Source organism: Falco rusticolus, chromosome 9, assembly GCF_015220075.1.
Source record: "Falco rusticolus isolate bFalRus1 chromosome 9, bFalRus1.pri, whole genome shotgun sequence".
NCBI classification, from domain to species: Eukaryota; Metazoa; Chordata; class Aves; order Falconiformes; family Falconidae; genus Falco; species Falco rusticolus.
The window spans coordinates 40,787,413-40,813,358 of NC_051195.1; the positions used below are offsets into that span (position 1 = coordinate 40,787,413).

Below are 25,946 nucleotides of genomic sequence, written 5' to 3' on the forward strand. Positions count from 1 at the left end.
CTTCTGATGTGGTGTCATTATGGGTTTTGAAATGTTGCCTTTTGCAGTAAGTGTTGATTTCTTAGGTGGCTTTATTTACTTCATATGTTACTATGAATACACTAATTTTTCTTACTTTGAAGTGAGTGCACAGTACGGGGGAAAAAGATGGAGCACTTAAGAACACCACACATCCTTGGTCCCTTGTAAAAGGGGCAGAGGAAACAAAACAAAGGTGATTATTGCAGTGAGAGTCATAATGTCAGTTCTGGAGCAGGGTGTGTGTGTGAACATGTAATACAACCTATTTCTACACTTTTGTTCTTGCAGTGAATTAGCATAGTTGCTGTCCTTTCATGTTTGAAGACCATAGTGCCTCAGTCTCTGCATAAAACCTTAGTAAAGGCATCTTGGACAGAATTAGCCCTCATGCTTGCTGGGGACCTGTGGTGGTATCAGCTGCAGTGCTGTGCAAAAGAAGAACTCAAGGCAGATAGGGGAATAGGAGAAGGTGCAAACTTCAGAAGTTACTTTCCAGTTTATTATCTATCCTCTCTGACAAGTTATCCAGTAGTATGCTGTTAAGTGGGTCCAGCTTATGCTAGCATTTGTGCTTTGCCCTGCTCAGACAGCACCTGTGAAGTTTGTAAGATGGTTTCTGGGAGCTTATCTTAAGTACAGCAAACTCCTAAACTCAAGACAAGGTGTGCTTGGCCCTCCTTGGTTACTGATGTGGAGAACTGTACTGGGGAGAAACAGCTAGGTGTTGCAGATGCTGTTTGAGTGCCAGTACTACGTAACAAAGCAATTGTAAGTGTTCCAAGTCAGCACAATGGTGTTAACCTCCCTTTGCGCTACTGTAAATAGGAACGCAAGGCACAAGGCAGTGGGAAGCCTTCTCTTTATTTTTTTTTGTTTCTGCTAACATGTATATTATGATGACACTCATGAACTATTGCCTGTCTTTATTTTTTCACAATTGTATTCTTGAATAATGAACCATTGTGCACAATAATATTGCCAGTATGCTGGAATGTGATGTACTTACAATAGATCTTTATTTCTATACGTATCCATTGTGTGACCAGTACCAACTACACCCGAAGAAACGATATTATACCAAGTGCTTATGGAATTACTCTTTCACTGTGGGTCAAGGCTAGGCACACTGTTATGCTGTAGCAACTGTCAGATAAATAGCATGCATCCCCTGGCTTTCACATCTGAGTCTAAAAGTGCTAATCTTAACGGAAAAAATGTGGCTACTTAGGAATGAGACTTAGCATGTGGTTATGAGTCTGTAGGACTGATGTCCCAAGTTCACATCATGCAGCCTGAAAGGAAGATGAAAGCTAAGGGCAGAGAAAAACAGTTAAGTTGATGGGTGCTTTTGTTCATAATGCACCTGCTTTTATGTTTTGCTGTTCATGTTGGCCTGTGTGGCTTTTTTTGAGAAATGCTTTGGTTCGTGGAAGATAACAGCTCTTGGAGGCCACAAGGTCAGCAGGAAAGAGAAGTCTGAATCTGTAATGCAGCCCTCTTGTTAACCTGCTGGCTGGCAGAGGTAAGAACAGATTTGTCCTTGTTCTTGCCCCATGCCTTGAGTTGTAGAGTTGTTTATGCATGTACTTGTGTGTCACTTGAAGGATCGGACCAGGAAGGCACTCTCGAGGGTAGTTCCTGCATCAGGTTTCTACCTTTTGGTAGCACTGGGTGATGCTGTTACAAAGGAGCACCAGGCTTGAGTTCGAGTCTAAGAAGTGGAAAGCTACTACTGTTTCTAAGGTGTTTGTTTTAGCAGTCAGTAAGATTGATAGTAAATACTTTGAGTCTTGCAGATATTCTGTGGCTAATGTGTTGCATAGGTGTTAGCCTTTGTTTTAAGGATTCATTTGAGACACATGCTGGGGTAAGAATGTGTTTGAAAATGTAGCTGTTGTGCTGTTCAGAGAGATTTATAAGCCATTCATAGATTGCAGCCTGTATGAAGATGTGAATGTTGCCAATCAGTGCAGCAATCAAGAGTCATACGCCAAAGGTACTGATACCCCTAGATTGTCGGGATTCTTGTAATGCATTGTGCTGTGATGCGCTAATGAAGAACTCTTGATCTGGATGTGTGTGAATGAAGAATGATCAGCTATAAGCATTGACAGAGGAAATGAAGATAGTGCTAAGCTTAAGCAGGAGCAGGTCAGAACTGTATAACCAGATAGCAAAATCCATAAAGGCAGGAACTGTTTGACTTTTTTTTTTTCTTTTTTTTTTTTCTGTGTATTGGCATCATGCTTTGTGCGGTTCTGATTGAATTGCTGTCCCTGGGCACTACTAGGACACAGGAAATAACAAATACTGGATTTTAAAAACAGAAACAGCCATGTGAAATTGTGGAGGCTGTGTGAATCTTAATTTTCTGACACTAATATAATCCAAACTGGGAATTAATAAATTCCCTTAATACCCTTTTTGTCTGTAGGTGTTAAATAAGAAATCAAATTGAAGTTAAATGATCAGATGGTGGCGTTCACTCTTCTGTTCTTTGGAACTACTTTTATGTCTTCATAAGCTGCTGTTTGGCTTTTTAATTGAGGCTTTACCTTCTCTAGTGTGTTCTGATCCAAGAATCTCAACGGGCTGACAAACAATAAACTTGCAAGGATGCTGGATTGGTATATTTGGACTAGGCTTAGATTTTTATTTCAAAGCCCTCTACAAACAGCTTTGCAAGCCTTCTAGCTTCTCTGACAGGAGGGAAAGTAAGTGGTGGTGGGAGCATTTGGTTTGTCAGTTCAGAACAGGAGGCTTTACTACGGACTTGGTTCTGTTGTTGACTCCCAATGACTTTTGTCTCAACTTCAGTGGAGACTAACATTGTGCATGAAAAAGCTTTGACTCGAAGGCTTTCTGTAAGCTTTCTTGTCCAGACACATTAAGGTTTATAGAATGTATGAGCAAGAAGAGTTTGTCTCAGGTGTCTCTCTGAAAATCTGTGTAAATGCAGTCCCCCCTCATGGCTGTGTTTATAGCTGAAATTAAATTTCTTGGTCAGTACTACATAGTGATCTTTTGACAAACTTCGGGGGCCTCACTAAAATGATGAGCTGCAAAAAAGTAGACAGTATCTTTGTGCAGTGCGAAGGACATAGCCAGCAGGGGTGCTTTTCCACTTAAATTTGATGGAAGGAGGGAATGCAGGGTACTCATACTTGCAGTGGAAGAGTATTGAGAAGCAGCTGCATTCGGGGCTGGTATGTAGGAATGCCATTAGTATGTTACCTTCCCTCAGTGTTAGGAGGTTATGGTTGCCACTGCTGAATGTCATGGCTACAAGATCGTAGGCAGGTTACCTGCAAATGCAGTGTTGCTGGAATTAAATGCCACTGTGACTGTTACAGGGAGCCTCTAAGCCTTGGAGCACAAACCCAAAACAGTGAGCTAACCACTTCTGGCAAAGCACAAAGGGACGGACTTGCGCATGCAATCACTTTTGTCTTGATTTTTCTCAAAATCAAGTTTGAGAGCACTTACTCTAATGAAGCAGGTGAACCAGGCACAATATGCCCGTAATGATCACTGAGATGCTGGAAGATTAATTCCTTCTCCAAAGATCTAGTTATCTCTTGTTTAACAAGAAAACATCAGATCGAGTGCTTAACCAAAGGAGTAAAGAAGTATTTTTCTGACTAGCAAATTTTGTGTGTTCTTTAAGAACAAATGTGGCCCCACTGCAGCAAGCAGCTCATGTAAGTCTCTTAATGGAGACGGTGACACTTTCTTAAACGTAGTAGCAATGAATAAACACAAGAAACTTGTCTAAAAGTTTCAATGTGTGCCTCTTCAGAAGTCCCAAGCTTTTCATGTGGGTGTATCTCTTTCATTTTTGACTGCATCTACCAATGTTTTCTTCCCTTTCCATACAATGTATGTTGAATTATACAATAACTTTGTCAATTTTTTTGTGTCTTGTAGATAGTCTAGGGGGAAAATGTCTTTGGTCCATGTTACCTTTAACTTCTAATCCTCTATACTGGGCAAGTCATTTAATGAACTCTGAAACTTGTTTATAGACCAAACATGCTTTTTTCTGTCATTAACAGCACTTTTTTGTTCTGTAGGATTCCAAGTTACCTAATGTGTGGTGTGTCTGGCTTTAATTTAACGATACTCCTAGGGAAACCCTGAGACCCCAGTGCCCTGACTGTAAATGTATTGCTGCATGACATTGATTGCCTTTAAGTTTCTGACACATTTGGATTTTGTTTGAACGTTGCTCTACAGTAACTGCTAGATTGTTTTCCATCCCTCAAATATTTTTTTTACTATTGCATTGCTAATGCAGCTTTTGGCCCAAATGTGTACTTTAATGCAGCTCTGCATACTAAAACAGAAATAAGACTGGAAGGGATGATGTGATTGGCTTTGCCCTGAGGTAGCTAGTTGCACATGTATAAGCACTTCAGAAGTGAGCAATGCGAAATACAACAATACATGACTCTTTCAGGTCACTTCCCTGCCTGGACTTTTTCAGCCCAAGACCCATCAGTATTTGCATCCTTGTTCTTTTTGTTGTCTCCATTTGGAAGAGGAAATCTATCACCGATCAAGTACTCACTCAGTATCCTCTCTCTAACTGTAGTTAATAAAAGATGAGTATGAAAGATGTATAAATACATCTATCAATAACTGATGGTTTGGAGAACATAGCTGATCGGAGCCTTGTTCTTGCACCCTGATAAAATGCTTGGAATTGCATTGCTGGAACCGATACCTATACTGATACAATAGCTAAGCGAAAAAGATACAAGCAGGTTAAGTATTTATGTTCCATGAATACAATTTCTCTCTGATTTAGCTGCTAATTTGCTGTGTTTTCTGGATGAAGCCTAGTCTGAAGAAGCAGTAGTGTGGTATTCCTGCTTAAAAGCATAAGAAATCAAATGTTGCCATGCCACTTCTGCACGTTAAAAACAAGGCAACAAAAAAAAAAAGTAATCTTCAGTTCTTAGATACAAAGTGAAGGAAGAAAACAGGGGGTTGGTGCCCTCAACCTAATTGAATAACATATTTCAGGCATGAAGTCTTGTATAGCGATGTATGTAACGAGGCTGCTTTTGATGTCATGCTAGAGGCTGCCTGGTCTCACAAGCGGAATCCTGGCTGCCCTTGTTGTTCAGTGCTCAGAGCCTTACGGCGTGTTATCGCTGAAGGCTTAGTCCGTCTTTCTAGTTCCTCCCCTAGCCTTGCCACCGTACATCTCCTGTGCTGGAATTGAATAAGCCAGTTTATCTAACCTTTCTACTCTTGTCTGCCCAAGTCACCTGGCAGGTGGTGGTTCTTATCACATGTATTGTTTCCATGATTCTGACTTAATTTCATCACTTTGTGCTGCTCTTTCAGGAGCAATAGGTGTGCCTGTAGGTCTTTCTCCTGGCTCCTAAGTCAACTCAAGAACTGTGCTGGGCATGTTGTCCATGTCACACATGCTCAGCTGTGGTTTATTTACAGCAGCAGTTTGTTAGGCCTCCAGCGAGAGGGCAGGCAAGACTCCCATACACAGCCTCCTCCTTGGCACCCAGCCAGCTGCGCAGAATTCACTAACCTGTACTTTTTGGTGTCTGTGATTTGAAAGGCTTAGCTGGAGCAGGAGGAAGAAAGAGTTTGTCCAAGAGACTGTAGAGAAAGGAAGTGAAGAAGGACAGGGAATACTGTGGATAAAATGAGGTGATACTGCATCGGTTGTGGGTTTTTATAAAGCTTTTTGACTGTAATTCCTGATGAGAGTCAAGTGTAGAGAGAACCTTAGTTGAACTGCATGTACCGTCCCAGTAGTTTGTGGATAGAACATCCGTTTATTTTTTGATGTTAGTTATCAGATTCCATGTGAATCATGGACTCGGAACTAAAAGCAAGTGCTAACACTGGTTTAGGTTTGGCTAATGTTTTTGTTGTCTTGTTCTCTATGAGGAATTAGAGGGTTTTAACTTGGAATAGCCCAGGAGCTACTTCAGTTAACACAGGTAAAACCGGGTCATTTTATAATGATGGAACCCAGGTGCCACATAGGTTTCCATCTACCTTTTCCTGAGTTTCTGCCTTAGTAGCTGTGACAAGGACAGCATAGAAATCAGGATGTTGGGCCAAATCAGAAATCTTCAGGAAAATATGGAGCACAACGTGAGCGGAGTCTTAGTTTTTAAAGAGCTCATGCTTGTCAACGTAAGTGGTGCTTTTCCAACAGTAAAGCAGGATTTGATACTGCAAATTAGAGATCAATAACTAGAGTATTGTCTCAGTGTGCTAGAAAGGGAATCTATAGTAATAGGATACCTTTTTCTCGGATACAATAAGCTAAAAATAAGTCAGTGCAGCTCAGATGGATTTGTTATGCTAAAAACTGAGGCTAGGTAGGACTCTGTCACATATTGACCATAGACATCTATAGGAATGGAGCTGAGACAGCAGAAAGCTGCTAGAATGATGCAATGCCTCAAAGATTCCAGGGTTAATCCCACTGGAATTGAAAAACTAGAGCTGTATTATTTGAAAAACAAATGAAAGACAAACCCTGGTTAACTCTTTATATGTCTGAAAAAATGAGAATTAATTACAATCTTATTTTTACTGGTAGAGTTGTACCAGAGGCCCTTTTACTCTAGTAATTTATGGGAGATACTTCTATTTGACGTGACTGTAGGATGCCTTCTTACCCTCCCTTCACTTGAAACTACTCTGCAGTTTTTGATATTACCAAGTTATTCTGACAGCCCCAAAGATGGAGGGTTGCTTTTGTAGCTGAGTAAAGGGAAATACAGAGAAGGAGAAGAACTTGCATAGGATTACATAGGAAAAGAGTGGCCAAACCAGGAGCCAAAACAAGACTGCTCAAGTCCTTGCCTGATGTGTTGAAACAAAAGCTTATTCCTTATCTTCATTTCCTTTGTCAGTGTTAGGCTCATGCAGGACTAAAGCAAGATGCTCAGCATGAAGAGCCCTGGATTTCTCATTTACCAGAGTAGTTAGTCACTATTGAATTAGCAAAATTATTTTCTGCTACAGCTATCAAGGGAGGGAGGTTTGTGTGCCAGAGTCCCAGCAATGTAGATGGGACTTCTTTTAGCAAAAAGAATTACATTCACGCTGTAGGAACCATGTTTTGAAGCAATGCTTCTCGCACTAGGCAAGGAAGCAATTGATCATATTGTCAGAAATGCTCAGTGGCTCTTGGAGAGCCATGTGAACAGCTGAGTACTTGAAAACCAGACCACAGACTAGCAAGGTCATCAGCAGGTGCAGTGAGCATGCCTAGCTTTGCTCAAAGCACTTGGATCTGGAAAAAGAAAAACGAGAGGAGAACTTGTGGGCTGCTAAGTCAGCATTTGGAGAAGGATAATGAAAGGCTTTCTTCCTTTGCAGTGATTCGAAGCAGACAGAAACTGAGGTTTCTTGTGAATATGGAAGGAAACTGCTGCTGCTTTTGCATTGGCAATACTTATGTCTTGAGTAGTTAGCCAGGAGAAACTCTGGGTGGAGGGAAGCCTTTGGCTGCTGTTTATTCTTTCAGATGTATCATATGGTGTTTGCATGCTGGAACAACGTGGTGTCTTCTGAAGCCTGAAAGCGCAGGGTGTGAGTGATTTTTGTTGTAGTTTGGGAAATTGCATTTTGTCAAAGGGAGGCACGCTAGTTTTTGGGCTCTGTTTCAACTTCTCTTTTCTTTCTGGTGAAAAAGATTGTTTTTTCCACAGTACAGACAGCTGTATTAAATGGGCTTGTTGGTTTAACTTGGAATTTCAGCTGAAGAGGCTATATAACTGTTACAGACAGGATTAGAAGGTATGTACTGTGAGTATAGGCTTCTTCAGAACAACAAGCTCTTACCCTCCTTGAGGAGTAGTACTTGGTTTTTAGTGCCTTAAACATTTTTGTGTCCATGGCTGAGACTCCCTATTAGAATCCATGCGTACTTATAGAAGCAGAAAAGCCATGAAAAGGGAAGGAAACGATCATTCACTCATCTGAAACTTCCTGTTTAATTTCAGGGACTTTCTGCCACGTGGATCTGGCATTGTAACCAGACGCCCGCTGGTCCTGCAGCTGGTAAACTCCAGCACAGGTATGTGAGCTACCTTCCCTGTGTCTCCAGCTGGATTGCTGTCTTCAATCAAGAAAGGTCTTACTTGGTCAGTGGCACTACTCAGTGTGGAAAAAATAAAGAAGAATTTTCCCCAGTAAAAATGACCTGCAGCTGGTTTTCAGTTCTGTCTGTCTAACATCTGATGCATTAAGTGTTCAGAAGCAAAATGCTGCTTAGGTTTTTGTGGTTTAATTCATTAGGCAAGGCTCCATATGTATACTTCTCACAATTTTCCTTTGCCTATGCGGTTGTGACACTTATGAGTGGGTAAGACTTAAGTCAGATGACCCTGCTGACAAAGCGTGGAAATAAAGGGTTGAGATGACTTAATGTACTAAAACCCCATGTGAGACCACTGGGATCTGGAGAAGAAAGTCTGCAGAGTTCTGTGGCTGGTCTTTTGTGCAGTTCACTGGTGTTGCTATTTACTTGCAGGATATCTTCATTACCATTCCCCTTAACATAAGTTAAGATCTCATCTATGAGTTGGCAAGTGAATGTTTCAAGGTACTCTTCCTTTTGTCAGGTGAATGTGATCTCTCCATGGCAGTCCTTGTGTACAGCAAGGAGACAATTTGACTTTTGCAAGGCTTTCAAAACTGAAAAGAGAGGGTTCTTTGATTGGTTAGCCTAGTCAAGGACTGACACACAAGAACCCCCAGCCACCAGCCAATTCAAAACAATGTCAAGAGAAGGTCTGTGTTTTTTGGTTTTTCTTCAGATTCTCTTGAGTCTGTTCTCATTACATAATGATACTTATTTACCCCCAGCACTTTAATACAGAGCTAGTCCAAGTTCTGAGTACCAAGGTATCTCCCAGTGTAGCTGTAGAAGTCCACTGTTTGCTGCAGGCAGGTGCATGCTAAGGTGGCTTAGTATCAACAGAGAAGGTCCTGGGTTACTGTTGAAGACAAGTGAGGATGCCTCTGCTGGGGCAAAGGCTGGTTGGTGAAGATATTGGGCTCAACTGAATTCTCTCAGAAGTTGACCAGATGATGTGACTGCAGTAACTTCTATGCCACCCTTCCAGGTCATAGTGAGAAAGGCCTTTGCCAGACTTCATCCCTGGTTTTTGTTTTGTTTTACTTTGAGACATGATGTTTTTGTCACACTAAGCGTTTCTCTGATGTCAGTGATGACTTATGACTCTCTGCTTCTGTTTAAATAGAATATGGTGAGTTCTTACACTGCAAAGGAAAGAAATTCACTGATTTTGAGGAGGTCCGTTTGGAGATCGAGGCTGAGACGGATCGTGTTACTGGCTCCAACAAAGGGATTTCCCCTGTGCCAATCAATCTTCGAGTCTACTCTCCCCATGGTGAGTCCCAACGCAGCATCTGAGTCAGGAGATGGATGAGGCAGGTTGCTGCTTTGTCATGAAGTAAAGACAGAAAGAATGGAGGTGAAATGGTGAGTGTGCTTGGTTTGACTTGAATCTCCATGTGCCTGGGCCATCAAACTGCCAGCCTTAGCATTACTGCTGTAACAGGTTTGTCTGCCAGCTGAGGTATCTGATTGCTTTCAGAACTTCTCTTTGAAACAACTCATGTCTGTGCTGAAACTTGGTCCTGAGGCTGTTCCTTTCCAGCAGTGTGGGCATTATGGTGAAGAGCTGTTGTCTCTCCCTGCTTTCTGATACTGCTTTACTGGGCAAATAAATGGAACAAAGAACAACTGATAGGGAGAGTAGCTTTCTTGAGGAGCAGTTGCCTTCATGTTTGCATGTAAAGGTGTACTTTGTATAGTTCTCTCTGAGGCAGTACCTGCATCATGTGGTACCGATCTCAGTGGAATAATTCTGCTTAAACAAGGGAACAACATGGTCCCAAGTTGGCCAGCTCTTTAAATGTGAACAGCTGTATGGGCATTTCTTGGAAAGCAGCAGCTCAGTGCTACATAGCAGTTGGTCAGGTAGAACCTCTGCTTGATTTTTAGTTTTTATTTTTTCTATCAGAAAAACAGCTAAACAGTTATAGGGCTGCATGTTGTAGTCCTTCAGGAGAAGGCCCAGCTGACTTTCACAGGAGCCTTCCTTGAATAAGGATGGCAGGACTGAGTTCTTCAATACTGGAGACAACTCTTGAATGGAACCAACTCTTCTGACTCTCCACTCTTTGTTATGAAGTGAAAAAACCATACTGTCATCCCTTTCCTTTCAGTGTAGCATATGTGGAAGGACTTGAGGGCACAGTTTCCGTGATTATGAAAACAAGTGATTTAAAGGGAAGGGTGATGAGATCACTGACAATCACAACTAGTAACAACTAGCAACTAGTTTTTACTAAGCGGTAATAAAAAGGAACTAGAAAGTTCTGTGTGCTGTTATAGCTGTTGTATATTGGAGATGCTAAAGATACAGGTGGTGCTTATAGACCGGAACATTCATACCTCAACACTCCCTTGTGCTGTCTCTTATTTCCTATGTCTAGTCCTGAACCTGACCTTGGTGGATCTACCGGGTATGACAAAAGTCCCAGTGGGAGACCAGCCCCCTGACATAGAGTTTCAGATCAGAGATATGCTCATGCAGTTTGTCACCAAAGAGAATTGCCTCATCCTGGCAGTATCTCCAGCCAACTCCGATTTGGCCAATTCTGATGCCCTGAAGATTGCAAAGGAGGTGGATCCTCAAGGTAAATGCCTCTTAATTTAGCATGACATTGCTAGACAGTGGCCTGATTTTCCTTTTACATTTTGATTGTAATTAGCCCAGTAGCTGTGGGCTCCTGTCTTGTCTTGGGTTGTGTCTTTACCAACACACGTTCTTCTGAGAGGTGGTAGTCAGTGTTAACAGTTACTGTAATAGATTTTTTTGTTATTCCTCTTTTCTTTCTTTGTCTGAGCCCCATTTCTGAAGAGGTAAAGGATTTTTTTTTCCTTTACTCATCTGCATTCTGCCTGGAGAAAAGTAGGAAAATCTGCACTAAAACCTTCTCTGCTGTGGCATGTTTCAGCAGGATATAGCTCAGAAGAGCTTGATTGCAGTCTGTTTTGTTCTCATGGCCTCTGAGACATGATGGGAACTGTAATGTTTGAGCTCGGGAGCCCCCAAGTAGCCAAGTTGGGCAATCTGAACAAAGGATTACATGAGTAGTTTGCTTGATCAAGTATGTGTGTGTTTTCCATAGGGCAACGCACTATTGGAGTCATCACAAAGCTGGATCTTATGGATGAAGGAACTGATGCAAGAGATGTATTAGAAAATAAATTACTTCCTCTTCGTAGAGGTATGTTTTCCTCATGCTTTGTCTGTGATCTCCTTCCTATATTTTTCCCTGTGTGAGGTGTCCTGGCCTCATCCTCTTCCTCCAGTGCATCCCTTTCCTGCAACATCTGTTACAGCTTGTGGTTAAGCCATCTCTGTTCCAAGGTGGAACTGAGAAGAGCTGAGGAACAGTAACGCTGTTAATAGGACCTTTTAGGTAGTTGTACCTTGATATGTAGTCCTAGCAGAAGCATAGCTTTATGTTCTTATCTTTACTTTCTCTTTCCTTACTTCTTTCAATAAGGCAAGCTGCAAAAATGGAACTCCTGTCTAAGAGACTCCCCTTGTCTTTTTAGCTAGATGAGATTGCCATAGTATATCAGATGAAATAATTTGGAGTGTCATACATGCTGTGTGTAGCCGTAGCAAAGTACCTATACTGAGGACTTTAACAGAAGAGTCTCAGATGAATGAGACTAGGGTATGCTTTGTGATAGGGGAAACAGTAATAAATATGTTAATTCTCAGTTGCATAGTCATTTTTGTCCTGCATACTGAAATATCAGAACCTGGGCTATTCAGAGGAAATTGTGGTTTTAAACTCTTCCAATTGGTTCCTAATAATGTGCTGCCACTAGAATTCCCTTTTTGCAGTGCTGCCAGCTGAGTAACTTTATCCTTCTCAATCTGAGTCCTGCTTATGTTCTCATCCTTGCAACCACCTGATCTCTAACCCCACTCTTCTAGGTTACATTGGTGTAGTCAACAGGAGTCAGAAGGACATTGATGGCAAGAAGGACATTCAGGCAGCTCTGGCTGCAGAGAGAAAATTTTTTCTTTCGCACCCAGCCTACAGACACATGGCTGATCGCATGGGAACCCCTTACCTGCAGAAAGTATTAAACCAGGTACTGTCAACAGTTAAGAACTGCTGCCCACTATGTCACAAGAATGATTAGGCAGCCATCAGGGCTCTTCTGAGGTGGAAAAATACAGGAAAAGCTAAAAATTGTGGTCAGCAAATTCATATACTTTAAATTGTTTTGCTGCGGTGAGACTTGTGAAGATTGGTTAACTCTTCCTCCTCTGCATTGTAAAAGGCGCTTTGATGCCAAGTCCTGCGAAGCATGTCTGACTTGTATAATCCTGATAGTGAAACACATTAAGGCCAGTAATGGAGCTTACATGCCAAAGGCACAGCACTGCTTTATCAGTGACACTGGTGCAAAATCAATAGTTGGTTCATGGCATTTATGCTATCGGAATGCAAGATCTTTCTGCGTAAGCTAAAAGATAACTTCTAAATTTCTAGTGGTCTCTGTACCTAACAGTAAGCTGCAAAGATTGATTTAAATGGTAGTAACTTTCACATCTACTAAGGCTGTCTTACCTCCTGTCTCAGACAGTAACAATTTATTGTTGCTTCCCTCTCTGTTCCCTTGAAGTACTCCCTTAAGTGAAGAATTACTTTTTAATTTTTTTTCTCTTATTTAAATATTCATCTTCAAACTGGAGTTTTCCACAGCTGAGGTCTGTGGAAACCCTCTTATTAGAGCCTCATCAGTGGCTTTGGCTTCTTCCACCTTGCTTTGTCACACTTAGCATTACAAAGGCTTAACCACCACCTTGGGTTTCAGTGGTCTGCTAATCTGAAGACAGAATAGCCTTTACCCTGGTGTAAATAGCAAATACTAATACCTGCATGTGAAGCTTATTCTTGGGTTGGAGGCAGCAGCCTTGCATGAATGGGAGTTTTGTACTGGACTAGAAGGTAAAATGGACCTCAAGAGTAGAGGGATGTAGTAGGTAGGAGCTGGGGAGCTGGGATACACCCAGCTGGTATCTGTCCTGGGACAGACTTTTTACTAGGACCACTCAGAAGGATTGAACACAGAAGAGAGGAGCATTCCTCTATTTTGTGGTGCAGAGGTAGCAAACTCGTCCCAGTAACCACCTAGAGGTTTACTATCATCTTCAACCTTCTTGTGCAGCAATTGACCAACCACATCCGTGACACCCTGCCAGGGCTGCGGAACAAGCTCCAAAGCCAGCTTCTCTCCATTGAGAAGGAGGTGGAGGAGTACAAGAACTTTCGCCCTGATGACCCTGCTCGCAAGACCAAAGCTCTACTTCAGTAAGTGGCCTCAGCTGCATGTACCTCCCTCCCTCCATGGAGACAACTGCTCAGCCATGACTTCTACTTTATGTTTTTTGCCTTCTTTCAGGATGGTGCAGCAGTTTGCCGTGGACTTTGAGAAACGCATTGAAGGCTCTGGAGACCAAATTGATACCTATGAGCTGTCAGGAGGAGCAAGGATTAACCGCATCTTCCATGAGCGTTTCCCCTTTGAACTGGTGAAGGTACTGCTTCTCGGTGCTGCTGAGATACGCTTTGTCTTCTAGCCTTCTCTCTGTTACCTCTTCTGTCTTTCGTCTTGCTCCTCTTGGTACCTTTCATCATCTGTCTTTCCCTTTTGAGTACTTTGTTTCACGTTTTTTCCTTTTACTACCTTTTTTTTTTATGTAGTCTCTTATTGGAGCCTTCCCATAGCACTGACCTTTTCCCTCAGTCCCTGTCCTTGTTACAGAACTTAAATTTTTCTTGGTTAAATGACAGTATTTCTTTGGCTTAATTCCTAAATGCTAAATTAAATGTGCAAAATAACTTCCTTTAACACAAACAATAGTAAATCAATGAGCAAATATTCTTGCAGGTATGTTGTGTCAAAACTACTTTGACTGACTTTCACACAGTACGAATGGTGCTGAAACTTGTACTTCCTTGATCCTGAGCACCCCACTAGAGTCAAAGTTGCCCTGATAAATGTGCAAGAAGCTGGAAAGAGGATGTAGATACACCTGGGATTACTTCTGTCTGTGCCCTGTCAATGGTGGGAACAGCGTAGAAACTGTTCTACTGTCGTAACAGTTGAAGGGGATTTTAATTGAATGATAGTTTTCTTGGATGGTAAAGTACTGACCAGGATGGCCTGATCGGAAGTGGTATGGAAAAAGTTGTTTTAATGCCAGTTGGAACAGACTAGAGTTAAATCACTGCGCTCCTGGATTTTCTGCATTTTCCTTCCTTTTTTTGCATTTGAATAAGTTGAACCTTTTTAGTGCAATACAAGAGCCTGCCTATATTGGATAATACATATTTGTATGTGAATTGTAAATCTATTTGTGGTGTTCACTGAAAAAACAGATGCCAAGACCTCATGCTAAATCTCGGGAGGCAAAATAGTTTTAGAAAGCAATGTAGCACTTCAGTCTTATTCCTTTATCTCAGGGCAGCTCCCTTGAGAGCTGCTGGGGCTTGGCAGCTGTACACGTAGGCCCTTAGCTATTCATATTTGTCCAGGATGTCTGCATTGGCAATAGAAGCTTTATGGCTGAGCTCTGTATCCAACCCTTGGGCTAATCTCTCATCTGCCACATGACAGTGCTGGCATGGGACTCTTTCTCTGTAAAGCATGCTGTTGTGTATTCTGGGGTTTAGCAAATAAGTGTCAGACCATTTCTGATAAAATTCTCTCTTGGTGCAGATGGAGTTTGATGAGAAGGAGCTGCGACGGGAGATTAGCTATGCCATCAAGAACATCCATGGTATCAGGCATGTATCACGCACTAGGCAGACCATTGGCTGCATAGCTCTGTAAATACCTCTAGACCTTCCAAATGGAGTTGAAGACTTCAGAGGTACGGTAGGTCAGCCAAAGGGGAGGGATAATATCCTTGGACCACCCTGGTGGCTTGAATCTGGGAGTAGGGACAATCATCCAAGTCAGTTTGCTTTCTCTTCCCATGTGAGAGTTGCAGAAGCCTAAAAGGTAAAAATGCCATGGTAACTAGATGTTTGCTCACTCTTTTCTTGTGTCTTGATGTAAGAAAGGATAAAGAGGGATGCAAGCCTGTACTAACTACTTTGTTTAGTTAAAACTAAAGTGTTGGGTTTTACTTTGTGCCTCCATACTAACCATGTACGGTTATTTGAACAAGTACAGTGAACAACAAGTTATTTGAACAAAAAGTACAGATATTTGAACAACAGTTAGTTGTTCAAAATGGTTGTTAGTACTGAGCACCTCCTCCCCTAGAGATCTGAGGAGCACTGGGGTGTCTGTCATTAGAATACCAATGGCTCCAGAACATAGTCAGCACACACGCTTGTGTTCCCCTCGGCGGAGGCTAGCTGTCAGCAAGCCCGGAGACCCTGAGCTGTGCTGCTCATGGGAAGGTGAGCAGAGCCTGGTGCCTGCCTGAGCCCTTCCTGCATGCTGGGGTGTGAACAAATGCTAACCTAGACATATTTGCATTCCTTTCTTTTGCTCAGTCACTATCTGAGCTTGATAAAGGGTATCAAACATGTTAGTGTCCTAATAATTAAGAAAATATTTCAGAAAGGGCCTCCCATGTGCTGCACAACTCTGAGGTCAAGTGTGCTGCGGAGGGGTCAGCCTTGGCTGCTCTTAAGTCTGGTGGCTGAGGGAAGTGGTGGCCTGGCCATGGCTGTCCAGCTGCGATCTGGTTTGCCCTCAGCACCTCCTTCCTGGGAGGTGCCAAGTTCCCCCCCACTTTCCATGGACTCTAGTCAGGGCTTGTCTGGGGGATGTGACATTCCCCAGCTCCACGTGCCGGGTTTCAGTGGTGGCGATGCCTGCTCCAAGATGTGTGTGTAACGCTGTGACATTCTCCTTGCCCCTTCTTCCCCTCTTGCCTTGTCTTGTCCCCCACCCTGGGTATTTAGAACCGGTCTCTTCACACCCGACATGGCCTTTGAGACCATTGTGAAAAAGCAGGTGAAGAAGATTAAAGAACCTTGCCTGAAATGCGTGGACATGGTCATTTCGGAGTTAATCAATACTGTTAGACAGTGCACCAAGAAGGTAACCAGAGGCAGCATGGAGTTGGCACCTTCCACCCGCTCGCTGGCTGTGGCGCAGCATTGTGACCTGGACAGGGACTTGCCTGCAGCCACACTCAGTGTTTCTAACCACCTCCTCAGCATGACGAGACCTGAGCGGTACCAGCCTGGGGCGATCCAGCCAACAAGCCAAACAGGAAGGGAAGTGCTGTGGGACATGACCGTGGCCGTTCTCCCTGAGTCTTTTAGAGCCGAGGGGGGCTGGAGATGTCCCTGCCACCCCTCTGTAGCATGACTCCTGATACCTTCTAAAACCAAGGGTATTTCTCTTATGTGGCTCCATTTGACTTTACATTTAGTATCTGGGTTTATTCTCCAAGCCAGAAACTGGAATTTAAATTGTCCCCTCTGTTCCTGTAGAAATGAGTGTTAATCTCAAACCAGCCTTTGGGTGCTGCTGGGGCGGTGTATGGGGCTGAACTTCAGCGGCTGTAGGAGTTACAGCTGTGAGCTGTATAACAGGGAAACGTTCCTGTGGTGTTTGGCTTGGTTTCTGGTTGGCTTCGTCCATCTTCTGTTCTGGAAGAGCAGCACATGGCTGAGAAGAAGCAAGTTAGAAGTGTGCATCAACCCCTGGGGGCCTCCCGCTCTCTCTGATGGAGAGAGAGGGCTTTGGGTTTTGCCCTTTGGGATCCATGCTGGTATTAGGGCTGAGGGAGGGAACTTGCCTTGATTCTGCCCTTTGTATATGGCAGCTTTTGTGGTCTGAGGTTGGGGTTGAAAGGCAGCAAGACAGATGATTTGTTCCATTCCTCTCAGCCATGGCTTGCTGCTTCAGGCAGGGCTAGGTGCTGGTGAGAAGGCACCTCAGTTAGGATGGTGGTACGGGCACTGGAGACTGGAATCGCCACTGGCTGTTCAGGTGCAGGTAAATGGGTGTTGCAGGAGGTATCTGGAGAGTCTGACACCCTGTATCTGCAGGGATGGGGAAAGGTGCCCAAGTGCTGATACTCGCCAACCCTTGCAGAAATGCCCAGCCCATAGGGCTGAGAGCCTCCGCAGAAGGGCTCAGGCACGCGCTTTGCCCCCCTGGACAGACTGGGAAAGCAAAGTGGGTACAGTGAGAGATTGCTCAGGTTTCTAGAGTGCTGGAGGAGCTTCCTTTCTCTGTCCTGCTGTCCTCTCTTGGGGTGTGTGGCTGTGGGGAGCACCCAGAAAATTGCCATTAGAGCCTGGCGGCAGGTAAGCACAGGCCCTTGGGCTGCCAAGTATCCAGAGTTGCCTGCTAGCTGGATCAGAAGGGCCCTCTTTCATGCCCTCTGAAGCTTCTCTTGATTTATTCTCCGTCCATCAGTTGCCATTCAGAGATCTCCCATTAATTCTTTCTCTTTGCATCTTTCCCTTCATTTCCCGTTTTCTTCATTGTTTCTTTTTGTTTTCTCTTTTATTGACAACTTCAGAATAGACTGTCTGTTCTGACAGTGGCAGGTTTCTCAAGTGATCAGGTGGTGGGTGCAGCAGAGTGGGAAATAAGGGAGAAGAGACCATAGGGACTAGGGGGAAATGTCACACATTCAGGATTAAAGCATTCAATTTTAGTTCAAATTCTGCTGCTAAGAATTTGATGGTTGACTTCAGTACTCTAGTAGCCATGGTTACAATTTTGTATCTGAAGAAACAAAATACCATCATTCAGGTGATACTCGGGTACTAGAAGGGAGTGATTTTGTTGTTGTAGTTGTGCAGGGACCCCCAGGTCTGGGGGTAACTGTATGCTGAGCTTAGCAGGGCAACTGGATTATGAGGAAATGGCTGGTGAGCCAGGGGATGTGGACTTAACTCTGAAAATGCCCTTCCTTTGCTCAAAGGGGGCATTGCTGGCACCTGGAGAGAGACCCTTGGGTGAAGCTGAATCCTGTAACATTCCAGCTCTTTGCTGCCTGAAACACAGACTAGTTGTAGGTCCTATAGTATGCGTTGAAGCATGTTTTGGTACTGGTGTAACTTGGGGTCTTGCAGGTGTTATCCACAGAGATGTGAAGGGGGGAACGCCAGATTTAAATGAGGTGGTGGTTATTTATAGCTAGCTCTGGATTGCTTGCTAGCTGTCAGCAGCACAGATTTGGCTGTTTACTGTACCTTTAGAAAGGCAGCATGCCCTTCTTGTGTTAAGTGGACACTGCCCCTTAAAAGCCCTTGCAAAGCAGTAATGCCCTGTGCTAAAACTAGTAACTTCTACTGTGTAACAAAGAGCATCCTGGTAGAAGCTCTAAAGTGTTGAAGATGTGCTGAAAACTTTGAGTGTGGTAGGCTTGAATTGGATTAATCTTGGCCATGTTTTAGTAACTCCAGTTTCTGTGGACTTTCTGTTCTTTCGTAGTAGAGCCACTGAGAATACACTTAAGCCAGCATAGATGGTATCAGTGGAAATTAATACTTCCTTGTAAACCTCAGCAGGCCTGTATTGGGTCTGGTGCTACAGGTTAGCTGGGGCAGACCTAAATACTGGGTACATCTGCTCACACCGAGGAAGTTAATGTTGTAGGGGAGGTGAGCGAGTTGAACTAGTCTAAGTGGAACAGTCTGTCTGAATCCCTGAAACTAAGAGGCATCAGTTCTGCCAAAGCAAGATGCAGGTGACAGACCTTTGGAAGTCTCCTTGGCTCCTGCTCTGGTTTCCTGCAGCTGGAATAAGGAAAACACGAAGGGGGAGGGAACCATGGTGGGTAGGGGAATGCCTGAGACAAAGGGAAATGGGGCACAGTGAGCCTGTGGGAAGAGAGGCAGTGGCTCACTGTGGCAAGCAGCTTTGTCTTAAAATTCAAAGCTTTCCTTTAACGAAGAGATCACTTGATCCCTGGGGAGTTCCATCCATTCATCTTGCTTTTAACAGCTCACCGTTTCACTAGCCCAGCTGCTTCTACCTCATTCCCCTTGGCCACTTCCATTTGCTTGGAGACTCTCCTGATACTTGGCAGTGCACAGGCCCCATAGCAATGCTCACCTGGTTCAATAAACTAATGCAATGAACCAAAATCTCACTTCTCATTTTGCCTTGTGTTTTCTCTCTTTTTCCCTTTTCCTTCCTTCTTTCTTCCTCCTTCCTGCTCTTTCTCTGCTTTGCTTTCTTCTTCCTCGTTGCTTCCTCCCACCCTGCCCCTGCCATGCAGAACGGGTCTCTTCACGCCTGACCTCGCTTTTGAAGCCATAGTGAAAAAGCAGGTGCAGAAGTTGAAGGAGCCGAGTCTGAAGTGTGTGGATATGGTAGTGAGTGAGCTCACATCCACCATCAGAAAGTGTAGCGAAAAGGTAAAGAAACAAAAAATGCAAAGAAAGGTCAATGCCCACCCCCTTCCCACACACTTCCACGCTGTTCCTCCACACATGCCCCAGGAACTCCAGCAAACCTAGCGAAAGAAAATGGATATAAAAACGCATCTAAAGGAGAGCAGCAACCTGCAGGTATAAGAGCCTTTTAAAAGTAAATCAAGAGCAGCGGGCATTAGCTGTTGGGCTTTTTACCTGAAAGGCGAGCTGGGATCCAGTGGATTACTCTAGCATACCCTTTTCTTCTCTCTGGCTCAGTGGCATCGAACCCTTTGCAGGCCCTGCTTTGCTGTGCCACTGCCTGTGCATTGTGAACTTTGATTTTATTTTTTTTTTTTTAATGCGACCCCCCCTTAAAAAAATCCAGTTACCCTAGAAAAAGATAAAAAGACCTCATATGCCCCCACAGCATGAGTAGTCAGCAGGTTTCATGTTGTCTGCAGAGCTATGTTGAGCAGTAGCATATACAAAACAACAGTTGATTTAAAAGTTTGAGGTGCAGGATGTTCTGCAAGAGATACTGAGTCAACAGAAGATTACTGTCCCAAAAGACTTGGGGAAAAGCTTTTCCAAGCATTACACCCTCTGCATCATTCTCCTGCTGATCTCTTGCTCCATGGACTGTGCTCAGTGGGAGGTAGCGTGGATACTTGCATGCTGTGAACCACAGGAGCTGAAGCCTTAGGCTAGCAGAGGGCAGCAGCAGCTGGAGAGGGAAGCTGCCCCCAGTGATGTGGAGGGTGTCAAATACTGCCCAGAGGCTGGGGCAGGAGCGAGTTTGTTTCCCGGGATGGTTTTCTCCAGGAGGGGGCACCCCATGCCTCCTTAAAAAAAAAAAACAAAACAAAACCCAACAACAAAACCAAAACAAACAAACAAAAAAACCCCAAAACCAAAAAAAGGCAGATGTGGCAATTAGTGTTAAACTTACCAGTGAGGGGCCAGGCATATGTCTGTGACACAACAGAAGTATGTTCTGGAAACTGAGTTGGAAAAGGCTGTTTCATGGGTTATTTTAGGACTTGAAAACGACAATTCCCTTCTTCCAGAGTTGCAGCCAGACTCATCAATGTATACCCGTAAATTGAGAGGGAAGAAAGATAGGAATTGATGTGAGTTCAGAGTGAAGGCAGGAGCTGAGCTTGTAGGGTCTGGTTGTACTTAGGCACACAGAGCTCACTGCCACCTCTGTTAAGGAGACATCTTTGACATGCCCCAAGCTCTGCCTGGTCTATTTCTTGCAGAGTTCTGCTGTTGCCAAATTGTGGAGGCAGAGTAACTCCTTTCCAGCCTGCTTCTCTTGTGGGTTTTTCATTCTGATGGTTTTGACTGCTTACCCTGTCTTCTGTATCTAGGCAGAGATGTCTGCTCTGGGTTGGGAGGGAGAAGGATTATGAAAACTCCAAGGGTGTGGAATTCCAGTTTCCCTATTGGACCATGTCATTAGAGTGGCTGGATACCCACTTGCTTTGCAGATTTTAATCTGTGATATGGTGGAGGACCCTGTGCGGTGGTTCCACGGTGATGCAACCAAGATAGGTCTGTAGGGAAGGTGATAGTAGCAGTGACATTATAGGAGACCAATGGCTGTGGTAAAAGCTGGAGAGGCCAGGGAGAGAGATAAGAGATGCAAAATAGCTGCCTGAATGAAAATATAATACTAATAGTAGTAGTACTGGAAAATAAAAGGAAGGCTTTAGTAATATTTAAAGTCCAATGTCTACATGCAGTAAGAAGGTTAATCTTGCCTGTATCTCCCTCTGAAAGAGTAGAAGGTAACTGCCATAGATATCCAATTTTAGGATAGCAGCCAGCCTGAGGTGGGTTTTGATGGTATAAGGTAGTAACTTATACAGAGAGGCATAACTTAACTTACAATATTTATCTTGCATGTTATAGCCCTTAAACTGCTTGATGTGGACAAGAGCATGTGCTATTAGGGGAGGCATTTGGGAAAGGCTGCTTCAGGACTGATGCTAATTGTAAGGTCATACCAAGCTTGCTGTGTTGTGAATTGATGCTGTCTTTCAGAAGACAAAAACCCAAGCTTTTAAACTCAGGAGAAGCCTGCAAGGCTTCTTGAAAGGAACAGTGCTTGGGCTAACACCTCTTGAATTAGCTTAACAGTCCTGTAGCCTTGGTTTGTTGCTGTCCTGAACTATTGTGTGTTATTGTTTGTGTGCTGTCACAATTATTTCATTTCACCACAAATGGTGAAGAAATCTTTGTATGTGCAGTTGCTAAAGCTGCATAGATGGAATAATATGAGAGTGTCAATAAAGAACATAGAAGGTGGCAAACCCATCTGTTGTCTGCAGAAGTACAGCTTTCCTGTACAAAAAGATTTGCAGTTGATTATTTCTTGACCATTAGACAAAGCTGAGGGCTGAAGAGAAGTTAGCTGCTGTTCTTTGACTGGCCTGATCCTGACCTCCTTCCAGTTGGTTAGATGGAGAGCAGCTCCAAAATCAACAGGAAGCTGGTGAAAGTGTATAAGCCCTTTTTACATTTAAGAGGGTAACGTTCTAGTTAATGTTTTCACAAAAGCAGGAACCTTCTGTGCCAGTCTGCACTGCAGCATCTCACAAGTGCAGGAAGGGCTTGCAAGTCAGCAACCCTTCAGCTAAAGGTTGATCTTTGTGCTGGCAAGGACTCCTGGAATCTGCAGTGGGGAACTATGGAGTGTTGGGGCAAATTGGCTTTCAAAGAGGGCTGTAAACTTGTATTTTGATTAAACAGGTAAATGCAGCTAAAACAGGATTGAAAGACCCCTTGAGCTGGGCTGTGATCACAGACTGACAGACTTAACCCCTCAAAGGGTCGCCTGCTCTCCTGTCTTTCAGAGTCATGGCATTTCTGGGTGCTGTTTGTACTGCTGGGGATAACTCCTTGCCCCTCTATGCCCTATTGCATGTTCCCTGGTGGTATGACATCCTGTGGCTTGTCTGTGTCCTCTTTCCTTGGCTACCCTCGCTTCTCCTGTGCATGCTTGGGATTGGAAGCTTCTGCATGGGGACTGATGCTGTCAATTTATTTTTGCACATGAACGTTGCTAGATGACCTGGGTTCTGAATAAACCACAACTTGTTTTACACTTTGTATGCATTTGTACTGATGGGTATGGTGGGGGGTGGCAGGGGTGGGGGGTTTGGTGTGGGGGCTTTTGTTTGACTGTTGTTGGGTTTTTTTGTGGTGGTTTTTTTTTTGGTTTTTTTTTTTTATTATTATTATTATTATTTGAAGCAAAGAAGCTGAGGCTTGCTTAGAGATTTTCCAACTTTCTGGTTTTGTTTGACATAACTTGCCCATCAATCCTCTGCCAACCCCCCAAAGGAAATGGGAAGCTTTGCCTGTGTGTCTCTGAAGCAACCAGCTGTCTGAACTATAAAGATCATGGAGAATACCCAGTTTGTGCATTCAAGACAAGATGGTGGTGGGGAACACTGGTTTCACTTGCTTTTTCCTGCCTTTGTAGGGTCATTGGTGTTCAAAACAAACCACATGTGAAAACAGGCAGTGCCAAAACTAGCCCTCAATTCCAGTTCCAGGTGATTGCAACTTGCTTGACTGCAAGTGTGCTGAAAGATTTGAGACTATTTGTAGTGAGAAGTTAAATATTGTTGCTGATTAGCATGGAATCTAATGGAGGCTTCCAGTAGTGATGCTGCACACTTTGAGACAGCTCCTTCTAGCATGTTATAATTGCTTATGTATACAGAACAAAAGGCCAAACCAGTTTAAGAAGCTTTTGTAAACTGGAGGAACAAAACAAATGTAGTACAGATCATAGGCAAATGAGATTTATATCCCCTCAAGAGCATGTGTAAAAACATATAAAAGATTGATATCAGGAAATGCTGTTTGATATTGTAGTCAAATTGGAGGTAATATTAAAAAAAGGGGGGGGATGGGAATTGTTTCACAAAGTATAGGTGAAGTGTGGAAGAGAGAGCTAGATCCTGGGTCTGTAGGGTTAATTTCATTTGACTGTGCTGGGCCTGATCTGAGAAGCACACAGTTACTAGAGACTTAAGAATCCTGGCAAGTACATAGGTGCTGTGTGAAACTGTGCAGCTTTGGTGCTGATTTTGGAAGTGTTTCTCATGTATGATTTCTGTAGATATTCTTCTTTTGAACCACAGCTAGTAAAGGCCTTCTGCTTTTCTGGGCAGGAAAAGATTCCCTCAGTAATGTGGCAGAAAGTGTGGTGTAGGTGTGATGTGAGTATAGACCTGGGCCATGTAATCCTGCCCCGGCGCAGAGCGGGTAGAAGCAGCTGGATGCCCAGAGCACAGTGTTTCTTGAAGACATGTACCCTTGAGTTGGTCACATCCTCTGTCTCTGCCTGCAGATGTTGATGGAGACGACCAGATGTTTCCACTTAGTGCCTCAACAAATGGGGATTGAAATCCACTTCCCAGGGAGAATTCCCATAGGATTTAGCTGGTTGTAGCAACAGGCCATTCACCTACTTAGCCTACTAGAATGAGATGCTGAACATCTAGAGAAATTTTTCACAAAGAAAAACTCCCAACAAGCAACATGTTTACATCTGGGGTTTGTCAAGAGCCTCATTCTAGGAAGAATGTGTTAGGTTTGGAGCAGGTCTCTGGTGAGGCAGAAAGGTTGCTGCAAGAGTGAAAAAGGCTTTTCTCTGAAGCCCAAGGCAAGAGGGAATAAACTTTGCCCCCAACAGACCTCCAGGAACTTGGAAAAATCTGTCTGCAAGTCCAGCTTTCTAGAACTTCCCTTGAAAATATCTGATTGCAGGGTGTATATATGCATGCATGCGTGTGGGGGGCTGCTCCCCCCCTTTATACCTCCTTTTCCCATGTGCACGTGTTTTCTCTGTCCTGCAGCTCAGCCAGTACCCTCATCTGCGTGAGGAGATGGAGAGGATTGTTACTACTCACATCCGTGAGAGAGAAGGCAGGACCAAAGATCAGGTAGGGGTCAGGAGCGTGTGTAAGAGGGGAGACTGGGTGGGATGGGGGACACCTTTGGAGGGACAGCCTAAGCTAGAGGGGCCAAGGGGTGTCTGGCTGCAGAGGACTGATCAGATGAACAACGTGCAGGGCTTTGTCTGCCCCTGGCCACTAGCAGTGTCAATTACTAACATCTGTCTTGCTCTGTCTGTGCCTCTGTTGGCAGGTCATGCTTCTAATAGACATCGAGCTGGCTTACATGAACACAAACCATGAGGATTTCATTGGCTTTGCCAAGTAAGCACCCACATCCTGTCTGCATGTGTTCTCCTGTGGCTCTGTCCTATAGCTGCTCCAGTAGATGGGTTGCAAAGGCCCTGGTGCAAATGCTGTCTTCTCAAAGGATAGTTCAGCTCTGTGTTGCTTTTCAGTGGCTCTGTATTGTGAGGCGGGGGAGGAAGGGTGTGTAGAAGGGGGAGTTAGAGTATTAGGGTTGTGTTGGGGGATGGAAAAAGCAGAAACTGTGGAACGTTAGTGACCTATGTGTGGTTCAGGTGGGAGTGAGAAGATGAGTTGACCAGGCTGAAGGAGCAGATGGAAACGGGTTGGGTTATCCAGACTTGGAAGGCAGCAGTGAGGGGCATGAGCTCTCTGTAGCAGCATCTGATGGGAGCAGGATTCAGGTGATCAAGAAAAGCCTGAGGCCTTTTGAATGTCTCTGCTGTTGTTTGCAGTGCTCAGCAGAGGAGCAGCCAGATGAGCAAGAAGAAGGCAGCTGGCAACCAGGTAGGCCGAGTTCCATCTCCTTCACTGCTGCAAGAAGGATGTTTGCTACCTGGATGCTACCAGGTGGACAAGTGTTGGTCTAGATGCAGCAGTGCTCTAAGTTTGGTGTTTTTTTTTTTTTTGTTTACTCCTCAAACTCTGTTTATACTTGGAGGATAGTGTTTTAGGCTTGCTGTAGTCAGGAAGAACTGAGCATGTAGCAGCAATGGAGGGAAAGTGTTGGAGAGGGAAACAAGTGCTTGAAAATCAAGATCTGGTCTTGTTTTTCCTGGTAGAAACCTCTGCTGATGTTGTGTAAGTTCCTGTTTGTTCAGCCCCTTCGCTAGCTGTGCTCACTCTTCTGCTGAGGTGAAGGGTGCAGAACACTGGGTCTGAACTGTTACAGTAGGGAATTGCCTTTTCTAGTTATCTTTCCCATCAGTGGTATCTACTTTCTGGAAACGGATTTCAAGAGAGTTTGTGGACTCTCTTCTTGAAGACTTCACTGGGAATACTTAAACCTCTGTACAGGGTGACAAAGGGTGATTATAGCTATGGTTGCGCTGGGTATGTATGAATGCACCCATGGGAGAAGGCAGCGGTGGAGGGGAGGAGTACCCTTGTTCCTTCAGGAACTGTAAGGAACATACATACAATGAAAAAAGGATCTAATGACACTTACACCCAGACTTGCTGGGGATGTGACAAGGCTGTCTAGGCTAGAAGATCTTGTAGAAACAAAGCCTT

The 25,946-nt window shown here is 44.0% G+C and overlaps 1 protein-coding gene across 19 annotated transcripts in view; it reads left to right on the forward strand.

The window, feature by feature from the left end:
- The window catches only part of DNM1 (dynamin 1), a 68,729-nt gene that overhangs the window by 16,335 nt on the left and 26,448 nt on the right, over positions 1-25,946 (forward strand). For 15 of the 19 annotated variants that reach the window (XR_005106294.1, XR_005106293.1, XR_005106295.1 and 12 more), the window contains exons 2-13: positions 8,019-8,092; positions 9,282-9,431; positions 10,543-10,746; positions 11,242-11,340; positions 12,066-12,226; positions 13,310-13,452; positions 13,544-13,679; positions 14,864-14,931; positions 16,066-16,204; positions 24,369-24,455; positions 24,661-24,731; positions 25,169-25,220. Coding sequence is in view for 13 of the 19 variants with exons in the window: in XM_037401117.1 (XP_037257014.1) it covers positions 8,019-8,092; positions 9,282-9,431; positions 10,543-10,746; positions 11,242-11,340; positions 12,066-12,226; positions 13,310-13,452; positions 13,544-13,679; positions 14,864-14,931; positions 16,066-16,204; positions 24,369-24,455; positions 24,661-24,731; positions 25,169-25,220 (1,384 nt within the window). In the remaining 6 variants the exon portion in view is untranslated. Of the gene's footprint in view, positions 1-8,018; positions 8,093-9,281; positions 9,432-10,542; positions 10,747-11,241; positions 11,341-12,065; positions 12,227-13,309; positions 13,453-13,543; positions 13,680-14,863; positions 14,932-16,065; positions 16,205-19,352; positions 19,492-24,368; positions 24,456-24,660; positions 24,732-25,168; positions 25,221-25,946 lie in introns of all 19 variants that reach the window. The other 4 variants (XM_037401118.1, XM_037401108.1, XM_037401114.1 and 1 more) reach the window with 1 other exon arrangement.